The following is a 22,999-nucleotide window of genomic DNA, read 5'->3' on the forward strand; positions in this document are numbered from 1 at the left end:
GAATGTTTAGGACTCGAGAAAACTGCTCCAAGGACGCAGGTGGGGAAGTCAGGCTACATACAAGTTTACAACCAAGGGAACTCGCGGTCTGAACATCAAAGATCAGGCTATCAAGTTAAGGAATTTAGCATTCCAGGTATAGGAAGATGCAACCCTCTGGGCTCACTGAATTCATTCCTTTCACATGCACCTCAGCTACGGGGGGCGGGGCGAGGGGTCAACTCCGTTTCCTTATTCACCTCGCATTTCCCCCAGCTCCTGAGCAATCAAAGGCGGGGTTGGGGTAGCAACATCCAGAGGATTGCAGTTTGGGATTCGTATTTGGAGGTCAGAAATTGCTGATGGCTGTGACACTTAATAACAAAGTGAGTGAAGTCGCTCAGTCGTGTCCGACTCTTTGCGACCCCATAGACTGTAGCCCACCAGGCTCCTCTGTCCATGGAATTTTCCAGGCAAGAGTATTGGAATGGGTTGCCATTTCCTTCTGCAGGGGATATTCCGAACCCAGGGATCTAACCCATGTCTCCTGCATTGCAGGCAGACGCTATACTATCTGAGCCACCATGGAAGCCCCCTTAATAACCAATTTCCCTTAGAGGCGGATGTTACAGCCTCCAGCCTAAGCAGTTTATTGAAGCGGTCCTTCCAGTCAAATGAAGAAGTCTCCTGGGGGAGGGATGTCGGTAAAGTTAGGACTTGCCTTTCTCATACTAATGACATTTTAGCACTTCCTCAAAACGTGCATCAGAACTGCCCACAGGTGCGGAACAAAAGTGCCTATTCCTGGACCGACGGAGTATCGGGCAGGAAGAGGGGAGTGGAGCCGGGTGCAGAACTCGTCTTTTCACAGGCGCCCAGGTAGCTCTTCAGCCCCGAGGCCCGCCTGTGTGGTGCACCGCGGTGCGGCGGCGGGTGCAGGGCTCGCTCCCGCTGCCCTCCTCCCTTGGCTCCGTGCCTTCTCTGTCGCCGCCTCCCCGCCCCCACCTCGGTGTCATTAGAGTTCAGTTCCTTCTAAGGTTTCAGCCTCGCCGGCCGCGCAGCCCTCTGGACAAAGCCCAAGTGGCCCGCGGCCCACGACAGCGGCCACCCCGCGGCCTGTGGAGGGAGTCGGGGGGTGGGGAGGGAATGTCCCGCAACGCCCCCACGGCCATCGCCCACTGAGCATGTGCACAGCGGCGCTGCCGGAAGTGACAACACACGTCGCGGAGTCGCCCCGCCCCTTCCGCCTGCACGCCCCGCCCAGGCCTCGCCCCTCCGCTCTCCCCGCCCCTCCCCCTCCCCTCTCTCGCCCGCTTTCTGTCAGCCTCTCTCCCTCTCCCTCTCCCCCCTCTCTCTCTTCCTCTCTCGCACCTGAGCACACGCACCTGCCCGGGCCCGGCTCCGCTCCCTCCTCCTTCCTCCCCTTCCCTCCCCCTTCCCCGCCCCGGCCGGAAGGCTCCGGCCGCGGCCGCTGGAGCCTCGCGGCTGCGTCACCGCCGCCCCCCCAGACAAGATGGACACCGCGGAGGAAGGTAAGACGGCAGCGCCCGCGCCCTGTGCTTGCGGCTCCCGCGGTCGGGTCGGGCCCGTGCCGGTTCCGTGCGGCGCTCGAGGAGGGCGGCGGGGCCCGGGCGGCGCGTGAGGTGGCGGAGTGGGCGGGGGGCGCCTCCGCTCGGGTCAGGGGCTCGCGATGACAGCGTCGCGAGCGGGCGGGACCGTGGCGGGGCCGGCACCCGGGCCGTTTGCTCCGCGGAGGAGCGGGGCGCGAGGGGCGGCGGGGAGCCTGAGGGGGACCCGTCGGCGCCTCCAGCCGTTCCCCGCGCGCCCGCGCGGGTCGTGGGCCGGGGGCGTCGGGCTGCGGTGGCCGGCGTGGCTCCCCGACCCACCCCCCAACTCCGTCCCGTCGGCCCCGGGGGGCGACGGCGCCGTCGTCGCGGCTCGAAGTCTGAGGGGGCGTTTTCTACGTCCTTCTCCCCCCCCCCCCCACCCCGCCACACTCGGTTTTGTCCGTCTTTTAACGTTGCTTCGCCCGGCCGCTCCAGCGGCCCGACCCCTTCGCGACGAAACTTCTTTGTTGACTCTGAAACTTCGCGAAAAACACCTCGCCAGGTGACGGCCGAGTGACCCCTATCTGAAGCCCTCGCCCTCTTGCTTGCGTGCCCCCACCGGTAATTTGTTTACAGACGAGGAAGGAGCAGGCCCAGCGAGGTTATTCGAAGCAGGAAGGCTCTGAAGAGACTCCTTTTGTTTGGGTGCAGTTTATTTTGTGCTCAGCCCCTGACACCGATAAGCAGAGTTTGTGTGTGTGTGTGTGTGTTTGCCTGGTGGGTGCGTGTGCTTTGACACCAGCTGACTCGTAAGCAGAATACAGAAGAGAAGACACAACTGAACATCTGTGGCTATTGACATGCATTTGCTTTATTCAGTGAAAGTAGTTAGGTTGTTTTTAAGCAATTTTATCTTCCTAGAGTCTATCGAATATTGAGTGAGTGTATAGATGAACTTACTAGTTTGTTTCTTGTTTTGATCATCAGTGAAGATACATTTATGCTTGAGGTATCTTATGTGGGGATGTGATAAGCGTCTTTGAGCCTTTCAGATTGTGACTCTTGGTGATTTTAGATGAAGATCGTTGAGGACTGTCGTGGTATGCAATAATTAGTGGTAGAAAATATGATATTGTCCATATATGTAATGAGTGGAGGGGATCAATGTATCATTTTTTAAAGAAGTCTTTTATTAAGAACCTCAGCTGTAATGATATTTTCATGTTATACTTGACAGTTTACAAAGCATAGTTACATGCCTTCACATTTGATCTTACTAAAAGCCCTGTGGAGTAGGTAGGTATTATCTTTTATAGATGTGGAAGTTATTGGTAGTTATTTCAGTTAAAGTTTGTCCAGGTTTCACACCCTAATAAGAAAGATTTAAACCTAGGTATCCTAATTACAAATAATTTTCCTTTCATTGTGTTTCGGCTGTTTCTATTATGTACTGTGAGTGAAGGAAAGATCATTGCCACAGGAGACTCCTTTGGAAACAGTCAAGTGAAACTGCTGAGATTAAGAATGACTTTTTTTGGACAGGTGGTCCTAGTGTGTAAATTTCTGTCTACATCCATACATCCTTTTGGGTTCAAATTTTAGTGACTCAACCTAGTAATACATGTGTTTATTGATTTATCACTTGATATATACCGGCATGTTTTATTAAGTTCTCATTCTTCGGGCTTATGCATTTAGTACCTGCATACACTTACCGTACAATAGTGGTGATTCAGGAATTGCAGAATCTCAGTCTATGTGGAATCGTGGAAGACATATTTTCAGTGTGCTTCTTAGTGCACTTTTTTTTTTTTTTCTTTTCTGTGTAAAATTATAATCAGGATGAGGTATAAATGATGTTTATGTACTGACTCGAATACTGTTCTCTATTGAAATAACTAACATTTATTGAGGGCTTGATGTATGGGCATGTCCTTCACTAAACATTTTACACACAACTCACATTTTACATACAAACACTTATCGGTAGGTAGCATTCTCTTTTCACAGATGAGGAGACTGAGGGTTAATATGATTAAGTAACTTTGCCAGGGTCATAACAGGTGACCGATGTCAGAGGCAAGATTCAAACTCAGTCCTGTCGGACTTTGTGATTACGTTAGATATTTCAGACCTCATGTTTAAATTAGGTATTTATAAGTGGATACTCTGTGTCTTCTTGGTGGCTCAGATGGTAAAAAAATCTTCCTGCAGTGCAGGACACCTGGGTTTGATCCCTGGGTGGGCAAGATGCCTTGGAGAAGGAAATTGCTAACCACTCCAGTATTCTTACCTGGAGAATTCCATGGACAGAGGAGCCTGGTGGACTGTAGTCCATAGAGTCACAAAGAGTTGGACACAGCTGAGCAACTTTCACTTTCACCTTGTATCCAATGTTGAGATAACTGAATTTTTGTTACTCTGTTTATAAGATGAATCATTTATATGATTGGCAAAGTGTAACTTTGAATTTGTTTTATGACACTGTTAGCTATGAAATGAAAGTGACTTTTAATACTTCTCATGCCTAATTTTGCAAAATTCCAAATTAGAAGTCTTCTGAAATTTTCAAATTAATGTAAACTTAACTTGAAAAAAGGCTGGAAAGAGCAGGAGGATTACAGAAGATTTCATGATAAAATGATATAGTGACGATACCAAAAAGCTTGGAAGCAACATCTGTTTGCTAAATGAGTTACTACAGGTTATTTCTTTAAAAAAATGCAGTTGGATTTTTATGTGATTATAAAAGAAACTTTCTTTTTGTAGGAGACTTGGAAAATATGGCTAAACATAAAGAACATAAAAATTTTAAAAATCTTTAAATTTTATCACTCATTGTTAATAACACCGAAGACATTGTTTACTTACCTGTTTTTTTATTATGTTAATATGAATAGATTGTTACTGAAATACCAACCAGCAAATAGTGTTAACTCTTCCATCTCTTTTAAAAATGCATGTTGCTTTCCCTTAATGGTACCATATATGATGTTATATGCCCAGAATGTTTCATATTTGTAGTAAAAACCCTGAATTGTTAGAAAAGTGATTGTTTGCCAGATTTTGACCCTTTGTATTAATTGTTTGTTCTGTATTAAAGTGTTCAGTCTATTCAATCTTATTTTTGCAAAACCAACAGGTATATCATCATTCTCATAATACAGGCATGCCTTGATTTTATTGTGTTTCACTTTATTGAGCTCTGTAGATAATGATTTTTTTTTTTTCAACAAATTGAGGGTTTGTGGCAACCCTGCACCAAGTCTGTAGGTGCTGTTTTTCTAAAAACATTTGCTCACTTGCATGTCTCTGTGTCACATCTTAGTAATTCTTTCCGTATTTCAAATTTTCTCATTATTACTGTATTTGTTATAGTGATCTGTGATTTACTACTATTACAGTTGTTTTGGGGCACCATGAACTGTGCCCACAGAGAGAGCAAACTTAACTGATCAATGTGTGTTTTCTGACTGCCCCACTCACTGCTGTTGCCATTTCTTTTTTTTTCTCCTCAGGGCCTCGCTATTCCCTAAGACACTATAATATTGAAATTAGGCCGTTTAATAACCCCATAATGATCTCTTTTAAGTGTTCAAGTGAAAGAATAGTTGCCTGTCTCTCACTTTAAATCACAAGTTAGAAATGATTAAGCTTAGTGAGGAAAGTATGTTGAAATCCAAGGTAGGCCAAAAACTAGGCCTCTTGCTTCAGCTAGCCAAGGTGTGAATACAAAGATAAAGTTGTTGAAGAAATAAGTGCTGCTGCAGTGAACATACAGATGATAAGAAAGAGAAGCAGCTGTATTGCTAATAGAGTCTTAGTGGACTGGAGAGATCAGGCCAGGCCCACACTCCGTGAAGCCAAAGCCTACCCAGAGCAAGGCTCTCACTCTTTTCAGTTCTGTGAAGGCTGAGAGAATGGAGGAAGCTGCAGAGGAAACATTTAAAGCTAGCAGAGCTTGGTTCATGAGTTTTAAGGAAAGAAGTTGTCTGTTTAACGGTGAAGTGCAAAGTGAAATAGCCAGATGTCTAGAAGATCTAGCTGAGATAATTCTTGAAGGTGGGTCACACTGAAGAGCCGATTTTCAGTATCCACGAAACAGCCTTATATTGGCAGAAAATGCCAACTAGGATTTTAATAGCTGGAGAGGAGAAGTCAGTGCTTGACTTAAAAGCTTCAAAGGACAGGCTGACTTGTGTTAGGGGCTAATGTCATTTTAAGTTGAAGCTGTTGCTCATTTACTATTCTGAAAATCCTAGGGCTCTTAAGAATTATGCTAATTCTACTCTGCCTGTGCTCTGTAAATGGAACAAGGCCTAGATGACAGCACATCTGTTTACGACATGGTTTTCAGAATATTTTAAACCCACTGCTGAGACCTACTGCTCAGAAAAAAAAAAGATTCCTTTAAAAATGTTACTGCTCATTGACAGTGTACCTGATCACCAAAGAGTTCTGATGGAGATGTGCAGTGAGATGAATGTTGTTTTCATACCTGCTGACAAACAGAATCCATTCTGTAGCCAGTGGATCAAAAAGTACTAATAATTTTGACTTGGAAAATCAAAGTCTTATTATTTAAGAAGAAATTTCTTAAGCTTATAGCTGCCATTTGTTGTTGTTCAGTTGTAAAGGCACGTCTTACTCTTTGCAACTCTGTGGACTGTAGCATGCCAGACTCCCCTGTCCTTCACTGTCTCCTGGAGTTTGCCCTCATTCATGTCCATTGAGTTGGTGGTGTTATCTAATCATCTCATCCTCTGTGGCTTCAGCAAGCTGACATGGAGATAATGATTCCTTTGATGGATCTGGACAAAGTAAATTGACGACATTATGGAAAGGGTTCACCATTGTAGATGCCATTAAGAACATTTGTGATACTAGAACAACATTGTAAATCAATCATCATTCAATTAAAAGAATAAATAAAAAAATTTAAAAGAGAACATTTATGATTCACAGGAAGAGGTAAAAACATCAATGTCAACAGGAATTTAGAAGAGTTTGGTTCCAACCCTTGTTGATTTTGAGGGGTTCGAGACTTCAGTGGAGAAAGTAATTGCAGATGTGGTGTAAATAACAAAAAGCCTAGATTTAGAAGAGGAGCCTGAAGATGAGACTGAATTTTGTAATTTCATGGTAAAATATTAACAAATGAGTTGCAAAGGGGTGAGCAAAGAAAGTAGTTTCTTGAGACAAAATATACTCTTAGTGAAGATGTTATAAAAGTTGTTGAAATGACAGTATAGCATTTAGAATATTATGTAAACCTAGTTGGTAAAGCAGGGGCAGGGTTTGAGAATTGATTCCACTTTTGAAAGACATTCTGTTAGGTAGGTAAACTGCTCTTTCATTAAATCTGTAAATGTCAGAGCTTGAGAAGATCTTATATCTTTCTCATTTTGTCAGGAGTCTGATTCTGCAACGCACTGAGGTTATCAGTTTCAAAGAAAAAATGCTGTCCTTTGCCAAAGGGTATGTACTTTTAAAAAGTAAAAGCACTGCAATATTGGAATTGATGTTGCAAGCAAGTATTGATGTATGAAACTCTCATTAAGATATTAAACATTTTGGCATAGTAGAGTGCTCTTATTTCAGCCCAGTGATACATAGAGCTGACGTTTTTCTTTTTCATTTTCCTAAATTACTGCTCAAACTAGCAAAACATAATATAAAATCTTATCAGCAGTTTTTCATGGACTGCCAAAGCAATTGTTCTTAATGCTTTGTGAATTGTATTCATTGGGAAGGGATGAAGCTCAAGTGTGTCATATTGATCGTGTTCTGTAGTATGGCAAAACCTTGAGATGACTTAGATTTGGAAGCAATGAGTTCAAAGGATAGGAAGTTGTCAGAAGCAGACAGCTAGTTACTGTCTTTCTGGAACCACATGGTCTTTTATCTGTTTCCAGTAATGTCTGCTTCATTGTTTTTGCCACAAATCAGCTGTCACTGCTTTGGCATGCCCATGGCCAGGCATACATGCAGTTATTTGACAAGTGCTTACTGAGCAGCTGTTACGAGCCAGGCACTATTTTATGCACCTGGGGTAGGTGGGTAGCAAAATAGACAAAATCCCTTTTTTCATAGAGCCTGCGATCTTGTCTTCGGCTTGGTAAAGGAGGAAGGGAGAACAGAAAATAAACGTAATAAATTATACGACAAGACAAGATGGTTATATGTGCTGTGGAGAACAGTCAGTTCAGAGGGAATGAGATGGGTGAGAGAAGGATGAGAGATGAAGGAGGATTACAAAGGGGCCTGAGTTAATTCTGGTGGTGATGGATCTGTCATTATCTCGAATGTGGTGACAGTTTTACCAGTGTCAAGCATATCAAGTGGTATCCTCTAAGTGCATCTGATTGTATGTCAGTTATCCCTCAGTAAAGCTGTTTTAAAAAATCCATTGTCTTTTACTTACGCATGACTTTGTATCATCATGTATTGATCATTTGGTAGCTATTGGATCAAGTTATGCAAATCTTCCAAATGTTGACATGTTTCCTGTATAATATAAAAGTCACATTGATTAAGGACACCACTTATCTCAGAAGGGCTTTAGATATTTGGGAAACTGTCATGCTTATTGTGGTGGAAACAGGTTTTCTAAAATCCTAATCTTTGCTTGAAAGTTTTGTCATTGGCAGCAAATATTGTCAGTTGGTTTCTTTGGTTCTTAGACTCACTTCATTCTTTTGTGACAGTACTTGCCACATACCTGCCTGAGTAACTGTTGTCTGTCAGGCTTTTTTTTTCCTTCCATAGTAAAAATGGTGTTTCAGTGGCGTAAAAGCAGTTCCAACTGGTCATACCAAAGAATAATCCAAGTGCTTTTTCTTGAGACAATCATTGCTGTTGAGCCTGAGCCCAAGAATGAGCCTAGACTCCCTGTATTTTTCAGTTCTTAAACTTTTCACTTGGTTCTTTAAATCTTCTTTTTTCTTTTTATTTTGTATTCAGTGAGGAGACTGAAAACACAGTAACTTAATTAGAGGAAGTTGAAAGAATTATTAAGCTGTGGTAAGAGAATAATTATAAAGATGCCAGGACTGCTGTAAAGGGTGTGGCTGGGCCTGAGGCAAAGTGCAGGTAGGAAGACTTGGGAGGGGTGGGACTCTTCCTCACAGCTGTGGTTCAGACTGCATTGGAGAAGTACGGAGTTGTCCAAGCCAGAGCTAGCCCACAGTTTCTGGGTGAGCAGGTAACACCACCTCCCCCCACCCCCCCTCGCCACCCCCTGCCCCAGGGCGCATGCAGGAAACCCAAGGTTGGTGGATGGCTAGACATGCACAGAGAGGTAGGGTACCGCTGTGGGTGCAAGGCCTGAAGTGTGTTGAGGTCTTATCAGTGGGGCTGTGAGAAGCTGGCAAACCCACTGAGAGTGCAGCAGGAGCAGGCATGCTCCAGGCCTCCTGTGTTGTCCCTCCAGCACCCTCTACTGACAAATCCTTTTCTGAGAACTGTTTAAAAGAGTCCATCTCTTATTACTGAACAAGTAGTACTGAAGGGTACGTTTGGAGCTGAGAGGAATCAGACTGATACTTGGCACACTCCTGCTGACACTTGGGAGTTACTGCCTCTACTGCTGAACTTGAATTTGCCCACTGCTGGGCAAAGCCAGAAGTAGAAAACGGCGGTGCCCCTTCCCTCCGTCTCTGGTCCCACAGAAGAGCGTCTCACCGACAGAAGGTAACTCAAGTCTAGTAGTTTTCAGGCTGGAAACTAGTTTTTGGGCTTCTAGGAGCAGTAGTGCAGGTGAATGTTAATTTTGTAATGACCTGTAATCTGAAAGGATAAGAAATAACTAAGCTTTGGGATATATGGATTGGAATTTTAAATCCAATTTAAATTGGAATTTAAAATTTTCAAGGCCTAATTACCAAATCCACATTTAAAAAGTATGTATATGTATATATACTTCCGCAGTCAAAAAGGAAGTGTTTTCCACAAAATTTTAGTTCAATTTTTTTTCTTATAGTTGTAAAAGTAGCAATGAAACAGTAGAAACTAGGGAAGGAGAAGAAAATCACCCATATTCTCATCTAACCCACTTTAGTGGCTGTCATTTGTGTGTCTTTTCTCTTTTAGGCTGTTTAGGTTTCTTACCTAGTTGGAAGAACAGTGTGTATTCATTTTTTAAATCTGTGCTTTGCTTATTTAATATTATGCATTTTTTCTATATTGTCAAATAGTTGTTAAATTTGCTGTTTTTAAGGGACTATAGACATTCCAAGTACTGAATGTACCACAGTTTATGTAGCCACACTCCTGATCTTGGCTGTAATATTTTGAGTATTGTGGCCCTGCCAAGAGACATGTAGGATTTCCCCAACCAGGGATGGAACCCACACCCCCTGCATATTGGAAGCGTGGAATCTTAATCACTTGACTGCCAGGGAAGTCCTAAGTAATACTTTTCAATAATTGTTTACTGTAATCATAGCTGCTAATTATAAGATTTTTGTCGATAATCAGATACTGAAAATCCCTTGTTACTGCAACCAAGTGAATCAGCGTCAACTTTAGCAGTCATACAAATCATGTTGTTAATATGTATCCTCTATATTATGTGATGAAATGGCACTCTGCCTGTGAGATTTTCCTTCCCAAAATATAGCTCCACTCTAATCATGAGCAAAAACCGTAAACAAATTCTGATAGAAGGGCATCTTGTAATACTCCTTGAAATGATAAAAGTTGTCAAAGACAAGCAAAGTCTGAGAAACTGCCAGAGCTAAGAGGAGCCTAAGGAGACATGACAACTAAATGTAATGTGGATTCTGGAACAGAAAAATCACTTTAGGTAAAGATCAAGGAAATCTGAATAGATTGTTGACTTTAGTTGATGATAGTGTGTCAGTATGGGTTCACTAAGTGTCATAAAAGTAACACCTTAATGTAATAGAAGTGTAACATCCTAATGTAGGGTGTTAGTAATAGGGGTACTGAGGATGTTAGTAATAGGGGTACTGGGTATGTGAAAACATTGTACTGTCTTCCCACATTTTCTGTAAATGTAATCTGTTCTAAAAAATAAAGTATATTAAACCATTGCTTATTAAAATTATCACTCGTTTATCACCAGAAGGAAAGTGGAAACTTTTTGAAGTCTTAAAGAGCTTTCGGGGTACAGTGGTTTAAGAGTTAGGATGTACCCAAAGCTATGAGTTGGTCTGTATTTTTCCTTAGAATAGATGCTTAGAATGTATGTGGTGAACTGGATTGTTGGCTAAAAAAGACAAGGGATGGGCTAGCCCTAAATGGGTGCTGACTTGGTAACCTCACACTATTGGGCTTTCCCTCTCCCTTTCATCTCCTAGGCTGTCTCCTTGCTCAGTCACTCAGGATTTGAAGGTTTCATTCAGAGTACCTTAATTGAGCTAGGTACTGGGCTAGAAACTTTCAAAAGGTATGCTTTGTGAAGATACTTGTTCAGTCGCTCAGTTGTGTCTGACTCTTTGCGACCTCATGGACTGCAGCACACCAGTCTTCCCTGTCCTTCACCGTCTCCCAGAGTTTGCTCAAACTCATGTCCATTGAGTTGATTATGCCATCCAACCATCTTGTCCTCTGTTGTCCCCTTCTCCTCCTGCCATAAATCTTTCCTAGCATCAGGGTCTTTTCCAGTGAGTCGACTCTTCGCATCAGGTGGGCAAAGTATTGGAGCTTCAGCATCAGTCCTCCTAATGAATATTCAGGGTTGATTTCATTTTGTGAAGATACTAAATATTCAAATAAGCAAACAAACTAAGCAACAAAAGTTGCTACAGGATTTAACAGAAGTTTGCCCTTGAAAACCACTAAGAGCTTTTTTTTTCCTAGGTAGGTTTGCAGAGCTTTGATTTCTAAGTAGGTTTGTGTTCATAACCAGCAAAGTGCATTGATTTTACTTTGGCCTGAGCAAGATTTGTAATTTTACTGCATGTAAATTTGATGGAGCCTTACTCCACCACTTTTCATTTTTAGTGAAGGGCCTCAGGCTGCATCTTTTGTACACTTAGCTCTCCTTTTGTACCGTTGGCCTTGTTATTCTGTTGAAGTTTCAGGTGGTGGAATTGATCCTATTAAACAAAATAGATTATTCATTGACTCCCTCCCCGCCCCCCCTTTCCCCTTTGAGTCATTTTATTTGCACATGTTAAACTCCTTTAGGAAAGAAATTCCAGGATTTCTCTCCTGTGTGTTTTTGTCTTGTTTCTTCATGGTCCTCATGCCACTTGAGGTGGTCAGGACAATGAAACCAAGCTAACAGAATGGAAGTAGGTTATTTTGCCATTTTCTAGGTTTTCAAATTGCACTTCCAAATCTAGGGCTGGTCACTCCACACTTGTTAACTTGCCTGTGAGATTCACTGTAATTTTCCCAGCCCTGTGATCATCAGTGATTGGAAATTCACCAGTGTAAGCATGCTTCATCATCACAGTCAGAAACCAGATGATGACTTGGGAGCATAGCCTGATAAGGACCTAGTTTTGGTCTTTCTTTTCAGCATTGTTAATGCTCTTGAGAGCATGGAAAGATGGTGGAAAGAGTTTTCTTTGAATTTCTCTGTTGGTGGTAGTTATGCTTGTTTTAGTTTTGTGAATCTGCTAAGATCCTTTATAAAAAAGGAAAGGTTAATTTATGTCTTAGTCACAAACTACCCCCAAACCTGAGCAGCTTAAACCAACAAAAGGTTGACGTTTCTCACTGACATCACATCTCAAAATGGTCCTAAGTTGGATCACCTGGAGATCTAGATGGGAGACCGTGTTTTTGATTCCACAGTCCATGAGGCAGGAGCATGGAGTGTGATGGAGTGTGTTCATCGGTGCCCAAAGCCTTCTGTCTAGAAGTGATGCCCATCACTAGACCTCATAGTGCATTGCCCATAGCAGGTCACATGTCCATGTAGGGTTTCAGAGGTGACAGGGAAGTGCAGTCCCACCACAGACCCAGGAAGTAGAATGCCGGAAACATTTGATGACCAGCACTGATGATTCCCACAGTCCCTTGCAACATGGTTGGATGGAGTAAATGTGCTCACTGCCATACGTTTCACTCTACAACTTCATTAGACCACATTTTAGAGAGAGAACCAATTTTTTTCCATGTCATTACCTTTTCTCGTTTCCTGTTTCTCATTTCTCATTACCTGTTCTTGACTCCTACATCTGTTTAGTCACTACCGTAGAAAATCTTTTGATCTTTTTTCCCCCCCAAGTATAATTAAAGTAAAATTTACCTTATTTAATGTCTGTGAGTTTTTGACAAATGCATGCAGTCATGTAGCCACCACAATCAAGAAGATATAGAATACTTCTTTCACTACTCAAAATATCTCCATGCCTTTTTATGGTCAACTCTACCTCCAGACCCTGGAACCACTCATCTGTTTCTGTCTATATATTAGGTTGGTGCAAATGTAATTGTGGTTTCAGACCTTGAATTTCAAATCATTATAATTAGGCTCAAACATATCTTTATTAATCAAAATAGGAACCATTATAATCAACATGTTTTTTGCCAGTGGGAGGTGCTTGTTTATTCTTGTAGCATAAAAGTCCATGCTTCGTGATTCAACAAACTCTTGGAAAGCATTTTCTTTCTCCTGCTGGTTGTGGAAGCGTTTTTCCTACAAAAAGTTGTTGAGGTGCTTGAAGAAGTGGTAGTTGGTTGGCCAGAGGTCAGGTAAACATGGTGGATGAGGCAAAATTTTATAGCTCAATTCCTTCAACTTTTGAAGTGTTGGTTGTGCAACATGCGGTTGGGCATTGTCATGGAAAAGAATTGGGCCCTTTCTGTTGACTAATATTGGTTTCAGGCCTTGCAGTTTTTGGTGCTTCTCATTGCTTTGCTGAGCATATGTCTCAGATGTAAGGGTTATGCCGAGATTCAGAAAGCTGTAGGGTATCATATGGGCAGCAGACCACCAAACAGCGACTATGACTCTTTTTTGGTGCAAGTTTGGCTTTGGGAAGTGCTTTGGAGCTTCTTGGACCAGCCGCTGAGCTGGTCATCGCCAGTTGTCATATAAAATCCACCTTTCATCACATATCACAGTCTGATCGAGGAATGATTCCTTGTTGTTGTGTAGGATAAGAGAAGATGACTCTTCAAAATGATAATTATTTTTTGATTTTCGCTCAGCTTATGAGGCAGCAACGTTTTTCACCTTTCCAGTTTGCTTCAAATGCCAAACGAGTGTAGAATGTTGACGTTGATTTCTTGGGCAATTTCTTGTGTAGTTGTAAGAGGATCGTTTTCAATGACGACTCTCGGTTGTTGTCACCCTCCGGTGGCTGGCCGCTAAACTCCTCATCTTTAAGGCTGTCATCTCTTTCGCAAAACTTCTTGAACCACCACTGCACTGTACATTCATTAGCAGTTCCTGAGCCAAATGCGTTGTTGATGTTGTGAGTTCTCTCCTCTGCCTTATGACCCATTTTGTACTCAAATAAGAAGATAGCTCGAATTTGCTTTTTGTCTAACATCATCTCTATAGTCTAAAATAAATATAAAATAAACAGCAAGTAGTGTCATTAGCAAAAAAAAAAAAAAAAACCCAAGAAATGTGCATTAGAATGATGTATAATGTAACCACATTTAAGAATGTATTCCAGCATCAAACAGCAAATTTCAACAATGCAAAAACCGCAATTACTTGTGCACCACCCCAATAGTTTTGCCTTTTCCAGAATGTTATAAATGGAATTAAACAGTATGTAGCTGTTTGAGTCTGATTTCTGTCCACTTAATGCATTTGAGATTTATTCGCATTGTTGCATATATCAGTAGTCTTATCTTTTTTTTAAATTGCTGAGTGGTATTCTATTGTAGAAATGTGCCACAGTTTACCATGCCCCAGTTGTGGAATTTTGGGCTTGCTTGTTTCAAGTTTGGCAGAATTACACATGAAATTTACATAGATTTCTGTGTGAACATAAGTTCTCACTTTACTAGGTCAAATACCTAGGAATAGGATTACTGAGTGTATGATAAGAGTATATATGTTTTTGGTTTTGTCATTTTAACAGGTATATAGTGGTATCTTGTTGTTTAGTTACTTAGTCATGTCTGACTCTTTTGCAACCCCTTGGACTATAGCCCCCGCCAGGCTCCTCTGTCCATGGGATTTCCTAAGCAAGAATACTGGAGTCGGTTGCCAATTCCTTCTCCAGGGGATCTTCCAGACCAGGGATCAAACCTGTGTGTCCTGCATTGGCAGACGGGTTCTTTACTGCTGAACCACCAGGGAAGTCCGTGGTACTTTACTGTGGTTTAAACATTTTTTAAATGTGGAAAAACATACATAACAAGAGTTACCATCCTAACCATTTTTAAGTGTGTAATTCAGTGACATTAAATATAGGCACATTGTTGTACAGTTACCAACAACTTAATGTGATTTTAATTTGAATTTCCTTAATGATGTTTGCATTGCTTTCATGATGCTAACTTCTCTAGGTTAGCATAAGAAGCAGCTGTTCAAATCTTTTGCTGAAACTTTTTGGATTATTTTCTATCGTTAAGACACCAATTAGTAAGCTGGACGAAGGACTTGAATAATTCACAGAGAAAAAGAACATGGCAGAATGTAGAAATAATCTAGCTTTACTAGTAATAAAACTACTTAATTAGCTATTGTACAAGTTATTTTTGTCCTTATATTTAGTAATGCAGTGTGTTTTTATTAGACGGAGCAATCTACCATTCAAATGCAAGAAAATAAAGTTGGAGGGGAGAAAGCAGAGATATGTAGGATATTAACATTAAATTATGAAAATTTTAATGTTAATAAAATTTGGCCACAGGACTGGAAAAGGTCAGTTTTCATTCCAATCCCAAAGAAAAGCAATGCCAAAGAATGCTCAAACTACCGCACAATTGCACTCATCTCACATGCTAGTAGTGTAATGCTGAAAATTCTCCAAGCCAGGCTTCAGCAATATGTGAACCGTGAACTTCCTGATGTTCTAGCTGGTTTTAGAAAAGGCCGAGGATCCAGAGATCAAATTGCCAACATCCGCTGGATCATGGAAAAAGCAAGAGAGTTCCAGAAAAACATCTATTTCTGCTTTATTGACTATGCCAAAGCCTTTGACTGTGTGGATCACAATAAACTGTGGAAAATTCTTTAAGAGATGGGAATACCAGACCACCTGACCTGCCTCTTGAGAAATCTGTATGCAGGTCAGGAAGCAACAGTTAGAACTGGACCTGGAACAACAGACTGGTTCCAAATAGGAAAAGGAGTACGTCAAGGCTGTATACTGTCACCCTGCTTATTTAACTTATATGCAGAGTACATCATGAGAAACGCTGGACTGGAAGAAACACAAGCTGGAATCAAGATTGCCAGGAGAAATATCAATAACCTCAGATATGCAGATGACACCACCCTTATGGCAGAAAGTGAAGAAGAACTCAAAAGCCTCTTGATGAAGGTGAAAGTGGAGAGTGAAAAAGTTGGCTTAAAGCTGAACATTCAGAAAACGAAGATCATGGCATCCGGTCCCATCACTTCATGGGAAATGGGGAAACAGTGGAAACAGTGTCAGACTTTATTTTTCTGGGCTCCAAAATCACTGCAGATGGTGACTGCAGCCATGAAATTAAAAGACGCTTGCTCCTGGGAAGGAAAGTTATGACCAACCTAGATAGCATATTCAAAAGCAGAGACATGACTTTGCCAACAAAGGTTCGTCTAGTCAAGGCTATGGTTTTTCCTGTGGTCATGTGTGGATGTGAGAGTTGGACTGTGAAGAAGGCTGAGCGCTGAAGAATTGATGCTTTTGAACTGTGGTGTTGGAGAAGACTCTTGAGAGTCCCTTGGACTGCAAGGAGATCCAACCAGTCCATTCTGAAGGAGATCAGCCCTGGGATTTCTTTGGAGGGAATGATGCTAAAGCTAAAACTCCAGTACTCTGGCCACCTCATGCGAAGAGTTGACTCATTGGAAAAGACTCTGATGCTGGGAGGGATTGGGGGCAGGAGGAGAACGGGACGACAGAGGATGAGATGGCTGGATGGCATCACTGACTCGATGGACGTGAGTCTGGGTGGACTTCGGGAGTTGGTGATGGACAGGGAGGCCTGGTGTGCGATTCATGGGATCGCAAAGAGTCAGACACGTCTGAGCGACTGATTTGATCTGATGAAAAAATAAAACATTCTAGAAAACTTGATCATATAACTGAGGTATGCATGATAAAGTTGAAAAGTTCTCCTTTGGAAATTGGGGCTCTGTTTTAATCCTCATTTCTTCATAAACTTGCTTGATATCGTTGGGTTAGTTTAGAACTGGAGTTAGCTGATCTCCGTCTGCTCCCCACTTGTCCTTGGTGTCAGAGGCAGTGGTAGGGTTGAAATTTTTCTTGTACTGTTTGGCTGGATTACAGCAGCAGTTATTGTCTATAAAGTTTTCTGGCTTACTGCGTTGCCCCTTTACCGGTCCTTTGGCTAGAGGGAGCAGGTTTTCATGGGGACTTTTTTTGGTCTGCTCTCGTTACTGTTTCTAGGTTGCCAGCTTCTCCACCTTAATCTCTAGTTCAGGCTCAGTTCATTTCAGTCACTCAGTTGTATCTGACTCTTTGTGATCCATGGACTGCAGGACGCCAGGCCTGGTCTCCCTGTCCATCACCAACTCCCAGAACTTAATTCAAGCTCACGTCCATCAAGTCAGTGATGCCATTCAACCATCTCATCCTCTGTCGTCCCCTTCTTTTCCCGCCCTCAATCTTTCTCAGCATCAGGGTCTTTTCTAATGAGATCCAACCAGTCCATCCTAAAGGAAATCAGTCCTGAATATTCATTGGAAGGACTGATGCTGAAGCTGAAACTCTAATACTTTGGCTTCCTGATGCGAAGAACTGACTACTCCAGGCTACTTAAGGCAAAACACAAACCCAGAGAACTCACTACTCACTGCTGTGTCTGTTGTTCCTTGGGGCCCCAGCTCCTTTTGCTGGTCTGCCTTTGCTTCACTCTTTAGTCTTCTTATGTGTGTTTCGTATATAATATCTTGTGTTTTTAGCTGTCCCTTGGCAGGAGGAATAGGGAGAAGACTATTTTATCTTGATCTAGAACTTTCCATTCTTTTCTAGTCTTTACTGCTTTCTCTAGGAGGAAACTTTATCCTGATTTTCTAGTGATACGTGTTTTTCACATTTTTGTATTTTTTTACATTTGGAATTACAAAGAGTAAGTAACTTTTTGTGTCTGGGGTTCTTTATCACTCAACATCATTTTGTGTTGTTGCTGTTCAGTTGCTAAGTTGTGTCCAACTCTCTGTGACCCCATGGACTCCAGCACTCCAGGCTTCCCTGTCTTTCCCTGTCTTCTGGAGTTTGCTCGAATTCATGTCCATTATATATGGACACATACACAAATATATGCAGTTGATCCTGAAACAACAGTGGCTTGAACTACTTGGGTCCCCTTTTATGCAGATTTCTTCCAGTAATTATATGGTGTTGCCCCTCATCCCTGTTCGTGGGTTTCATGTCTATAAATTCAACCAACTGCAGATCAAAATTTTCACGCGCCTTTGCTTGAATCCGTGGATGCAGACAGAACTTGCAGATGTGGAGGGCTGACTTTGGGACTTGAGTGCCCTGGAGTTTTGCTACATGTGGGGGCTCCTGGAAGCAATCCATCCACGGATACTGAGGTAGAGGTGTACTATAGGCAGCATACCCATGTAAATTAAGGAAAGAACTTCTTTCCCCAACTGTGATCCCTGCAAAGTAGCAACTGTTAATAGCTCTTATCTATTTTTCCAGAATAAATGTTTGGCCATGACCTTGCTTTGTTTCAGGTTTTTCTGCTGAAATATGGATTGGCAGGGAAGAAGCTTCCATGCCTTCTACTCCATGCGCACAGACTAGCGAAGGAAACTTAGTTGAGGATATAGACCAAGCACAGCCTAGCTCTTAGGCAGCTTTTCTTGGCCTCCAGTTCGCTCAGTCGAATCTGACTCTTTGCGACCCCGTGGACTGTAGCCTGCAAGGCTCCTCTGTCCATGGGATTTTCTAGGCAGTAGTACTGGAGTGGATTGCCATTTCCTTCTCCAGGGATCTTCCCAAACCAGGGATTGAACCTGGGTCTCCTGCATTGTAGACAGACACTTTACCGTCTGAGCCACCAGGGAAGTACTGATAAAGGGGATAAGATCAGATCAGTCGCTCAGTCGTGTCCGACTCTTTGCGACCCCATGAATCGCAGCACACCAGGCCTCCCTGTCCATCACCAATTCCCGGAGTTCACTCAGACTCACGTCCATCGAGTCAGTGATGCCATCTAGCCGTCTCATCCTCTGTAATCCCCTTCTTCTCTTGCCCCCAATCCCTCCCAGCATCAGAGTCTTTTCCAATGAGTCAACTCTTTGCATGAGGTGGCCAGAGTACTGGAGTTTCAGCTTTAGCATCATTCCTTCCAAAGAAATCCCAGGGCTGATCTCCTTCAGAATGGACTGGTTGGATCTCCTTGCAGTCCAAGGGACTCTCAAGAGTCTTCTCCAACACCACAGTTCAAAAGCATCAATTCTTCGGTGCTCAGCCTTCTTCACAGTCCAACTCTCACATCCACACATGACCACAGGAAAAACCATAGCCTTGACTAGACGAACCTTTGTTGGCAAAGTCATGTCTCTGCTTTTGAATATGCTATCTAGGTTGGTCATAACTTTCCTTCCCAGGAGCAAGCGTCTTTTAATTTCATGGCTGCAGTCATCATCTGCAGTGATTTTGGAGCCCAAAAAAATAAAGTCTGACACTGTTTCCACTGTTTCCCCATTTATTCCCCATGAAGTGATGGGACCAGATGCCATGATCTTCGTTTTCTGAATGTTCAGCTTTAAGCCAACTTTTTCACTCTCCACTTTCACCTTCATCAAGAGGCTTTTGAGTTCTTCTTCACTTTCTGCCATAAGGGTGGTGTCATCTGCATATCTGAGGTTATTGATATTTCTCCTGGCAATCTTGATTCCAGCTTGTGTTTCTTCCAGTCCAGCGTTTCTCATGATGTACTCTGCATATAAGTTAAATAAGCAGGGTGACAGTATACAGCCTTGACGTACTCCTTTTCCTATTTGGAACCAGTCTGTTGTTCCAGGTCCAGGTCTAACTGTTGCTTCCTGACCTGCATACAGATTTCTCAAGAGGCAGGTCAGGTGGTCTGGTATTCCCATCTCTTGAAGAATTTTCCACAGTTTATTGTGATCCACACAGTCAAAGGCTTTGGCATAGTCAATAAAGCAGAAATAGATGTTTTTCTGGAACTCTCTTGCTTTTTCCATGATCCAGCGGATGTTGGCAATTTGGTCTCTGGTTCCTCTGCCTTTTCTAAAGCCAGCTTGAACATCAGGAAGTTCACGGTTCACATATTGCTGAAGCCTGGCTTGGAGAATTTTGAGCATTACTTTACTAGCATGTGAGATGAGTGCAATTGTGTGGTAGTTTGAGCATTCTTTGGCATTGCCTTTCTTTGGGATTGGAATGAAAACTGACCTTTTCCAGTCCTGTGGCCACTGCTGAGTTCTCCAAATTTGCTGGCGTATTGAGTGCAGCACTTTCACAGCATCATCTTTGAGGATTTGGAATAGCTCAACTGGAATTCCATCACCTCCACTAGCTTTGTTCGTAGTGATGCTTTCTAAGGCCCACTTGACTTCACATTCCAGGATGTCTGGCTCTAGGTCAGTGATCACACCATCGTGATTATCTGGGTCGTGAAGATCTTTTTTGTACAGTTCTTCTGTGTATTCTTGCCATCTCTTCTTAATATCTTCTGCTTCTGTTAGGTCCATACCATTTCTGTCCTTTATCAAGCCCATCTTTGCATGAAATGTTCCTTTGGTATCTCTGATTTTCTTGAAGAGATCTCTAGTCTTTCCCATTCTGTTGTTTTCCTCTATTTCTTTGCATTGATCGCTGAAGAAGGCTTTCTTATCTCTTCTTGCTATTCTTTGGAACTGTGCATTCAGATGTTTATATCTTTCCTTTTCTCCTTTGCTTTTCGCTTCTCTTCTTTTCACAGCTATTTGTAAGGCCTCCCCAGACAGCCATTTTGCTTTTTTTGCATTTCTTTTTCATGGGGATGGTCTTGATCCCTGTCTCCTGTACAATGTCACGAACCTCATTCCATAGTTCATCAGGCACTCTATCTATCAGATCTAGGCCCTTAAATCTATTTCTCACTTCCACTGTATAATCATAAGGGATTTGATTTAGGTCATACCTGAATGGTCTAGTGGTTTTCCCTACTTTCTTCAATTTAAGTCTGAATTTGGCAATAAGGAGTTCATGGTCAGCCACAGTCAGCTCCTGGTCTTGTTTTTGTTTACTGTATAGAGCTTCTCCATCTTTGGCTGCAAAGAATATAATCAGTCTGATTTCGGTGTTGACCATCTGGTGATGTCCATGTATAGAGTCTTCTCTTGTGTTGTTGGAAGAGGGTGTTTGCTATGACCAGTGCATTTTCTTGGCAAAACTCTATTAGTCTTTGCCCTGCTTCGTTCCGTATTCCAAGGCCAAATTTGCCTGTTACTCCAGGTGTTTCTTGACTTCCTACTTTTGCATTCCAGTCCCCTATAATGAAAAGGACATCTTTTTTGGGTGTTAGTTCTAAAAGTTCTTGTAGGTCTTCATAGAACCATTCAACTTCAGCTTCTTCAGCGTTACTGGTTGGGGCATAGACTTGGATTACTGTGATATTGAATGGTTTGCCTTGGAAACGAACAGAGATCATTCTGTTGTTTTTGAGATTGCATCCAAGTACTGCATTTCAGACTCTTCTGTTGACCATGATGGCTATTCCATTTCTTCTGAGGGATTCCTGCCTGCAGTAGTAGATATAATGGTCATCTGAGTTAAATTCACCCATTCCAGTCCATTTGAGTTCGCTGATTCCTAGAATGTCGACATTCACTCTTGCCATCTCTTGTTTGACCACTTCCAATTTGCCTTGATTCATGGACCTGACATTCCAGGTTCCTATGCAATATTGCTCTTTACAGCATCAGACCCTGCTTCTATCACCAGTCACATCCACAGCTAGGTATTCTTTTTGCTTTGGCTCCATCCCTTCATTCTTCCTGGAGTTATTTCTCCACTGATCTCCAGTAGCATATTGGGCCCCTACTGACCTGGGGAGTTCCTCTTTCAGTATCCTATCATTTTGCCTTTTCATACTGTTCATGGGGTTCTCAAGGCAAGAATACTGAAGTGGTTTGCCATACCCTTCTCCAGTGGACCACATTCTGTCTGATAAAGGGGATAAGCCACAGCTAATCAGGTGTGTGGCTCGGGGCCTACTGAACAGTCAGTGTTTGCCATAAAGTGTTGTATAGCTGAGGCTTATCACCATTCTGGTTGATTTAGAGGAACAATCTTTGCTTTTCCATTTAGGGAAATATTCATACAGAAAGTATGCTTGAACAAAACTCATGTAGTCACAACTTTATCATGTGGGAAAAGACAAAGCGTCAGTACTACAGAAGAGATTTGTGATATTATTTCTTGGATCAAATTCTTTTTAGAGTCATTTAGATTACATGGTTTTAAATTAGAATTGGATTGTTGGTCTCATAGAAATAGACCTTTGGAATGTTGAGACAGATTATTTAGATCTTATTCTGCTTTCTTTCCCTGATGAGGATATAGACAGTGAAGTTTGAACACATTTGTTTTTGGCCTTGCTATGTGGCATATGAAATTCTAGTTTCCTGACCAGGGATTGAGTCCATGTCCCCTGCATTAGGAGCTCCAAATCATAACCACTGAACTACCAGGGAAATCCCCTAACACATTTTTAAAAACATAATCACTAAAATAGGAAAATTGCTAACAAAAGTTTTTATATTTGTGTGTGTATATTAAATAAACCACATGGTAAGTCCCTCTACTAAAGAACTTCGTGATAAAATTGGACTTGGTAGTGTTTAGTAAAATAGAAGTTCAGCTATGGTATTTTCACGGAGAAGGCAATGGCAACCCACTCTAGTACTCTTGCCTGGAAAATCCCATGGATGGAGGAGCCTAGTAGGCTGCAGTCCATGGGGTCGCAAAGAGTCGGACATGGCTGAGCGACTTCACTTTCACTTTTCACTTTCATGCATTGGAGAAGGAAATGGCAACCCACTCCATTGTTCTTGCCTGGAGACTCCCAGGGACAGAGGAGCCTATTGGGCTGCTGTCTACGGGGTCGCACAGAGTCGGACACGGCTGATGCGACTTAGTAGCAGCATGATATTTCCAAATTGCATGTTTAACCTTTGATTTATATAGTTTAAAAGTTTAATTACATAAATTTAAAATTCTCACAAATAGATCAATGTAGTAAGCCATCATATTGCCAGCATCTAGATTCAACAGACACAAGCACGGCTGACAGTTCTTTTATCTCAACTCTTTCCCTCTTGCTTCCCCACACTTCTTTTGGATTGTTTTAAAGGAAATCCCAAATATGATATCTTTTCATCAGTAAATGCT

The 22,999-nt window shown here is 42.3% G+C and overlaps 1 protein-coding gene across 2 annotated transcripts in view; it reads left to right on the forward strand.

Moving 5' to 3' along the window:
- Positions 1–1,287: 1,287 nt before the first annotated feature.
- The window catches only part of MARCHF6 (membrane associated ring-CH-type finger 6), a 77,200-nt gene continuing 55,488 nt past the window's right edge, over positions 1,288–22,999 (forward strand). Inside the window, exon 1 of one of the 2 annotated variants that reach the window (XM_086361229.1) lies at positions 1,288–1,511. In XM_086361229.1, the coding sequence (XP_086217355.1) occupies positions 1,493–1,511 (19 nt within the window). In that variant the 5' untranslated portion in view covers positions 1,288–1,492. Of the gene's footprint in view, positions 1,512–6,943; positions 7,005–22,999 lie in introns of those variants that run through there. The other variant, XM_086361230.1, reaches the window with a different exon arrangement.

This window comes from Bos grunniens, chromosome 20 (genome assembly GCF_055505025.1).
Source record: "Bos grunniens cultivar Pamir isolate PY7600 chromosome 20, Bosgru_T2T1.0, whole genome shotgun sequence".
NCBI lineage: Eukaryota > Metazoa > Chordata > Mammalia > Artiodactyla > Bovidae > Bos > Bos grunniens.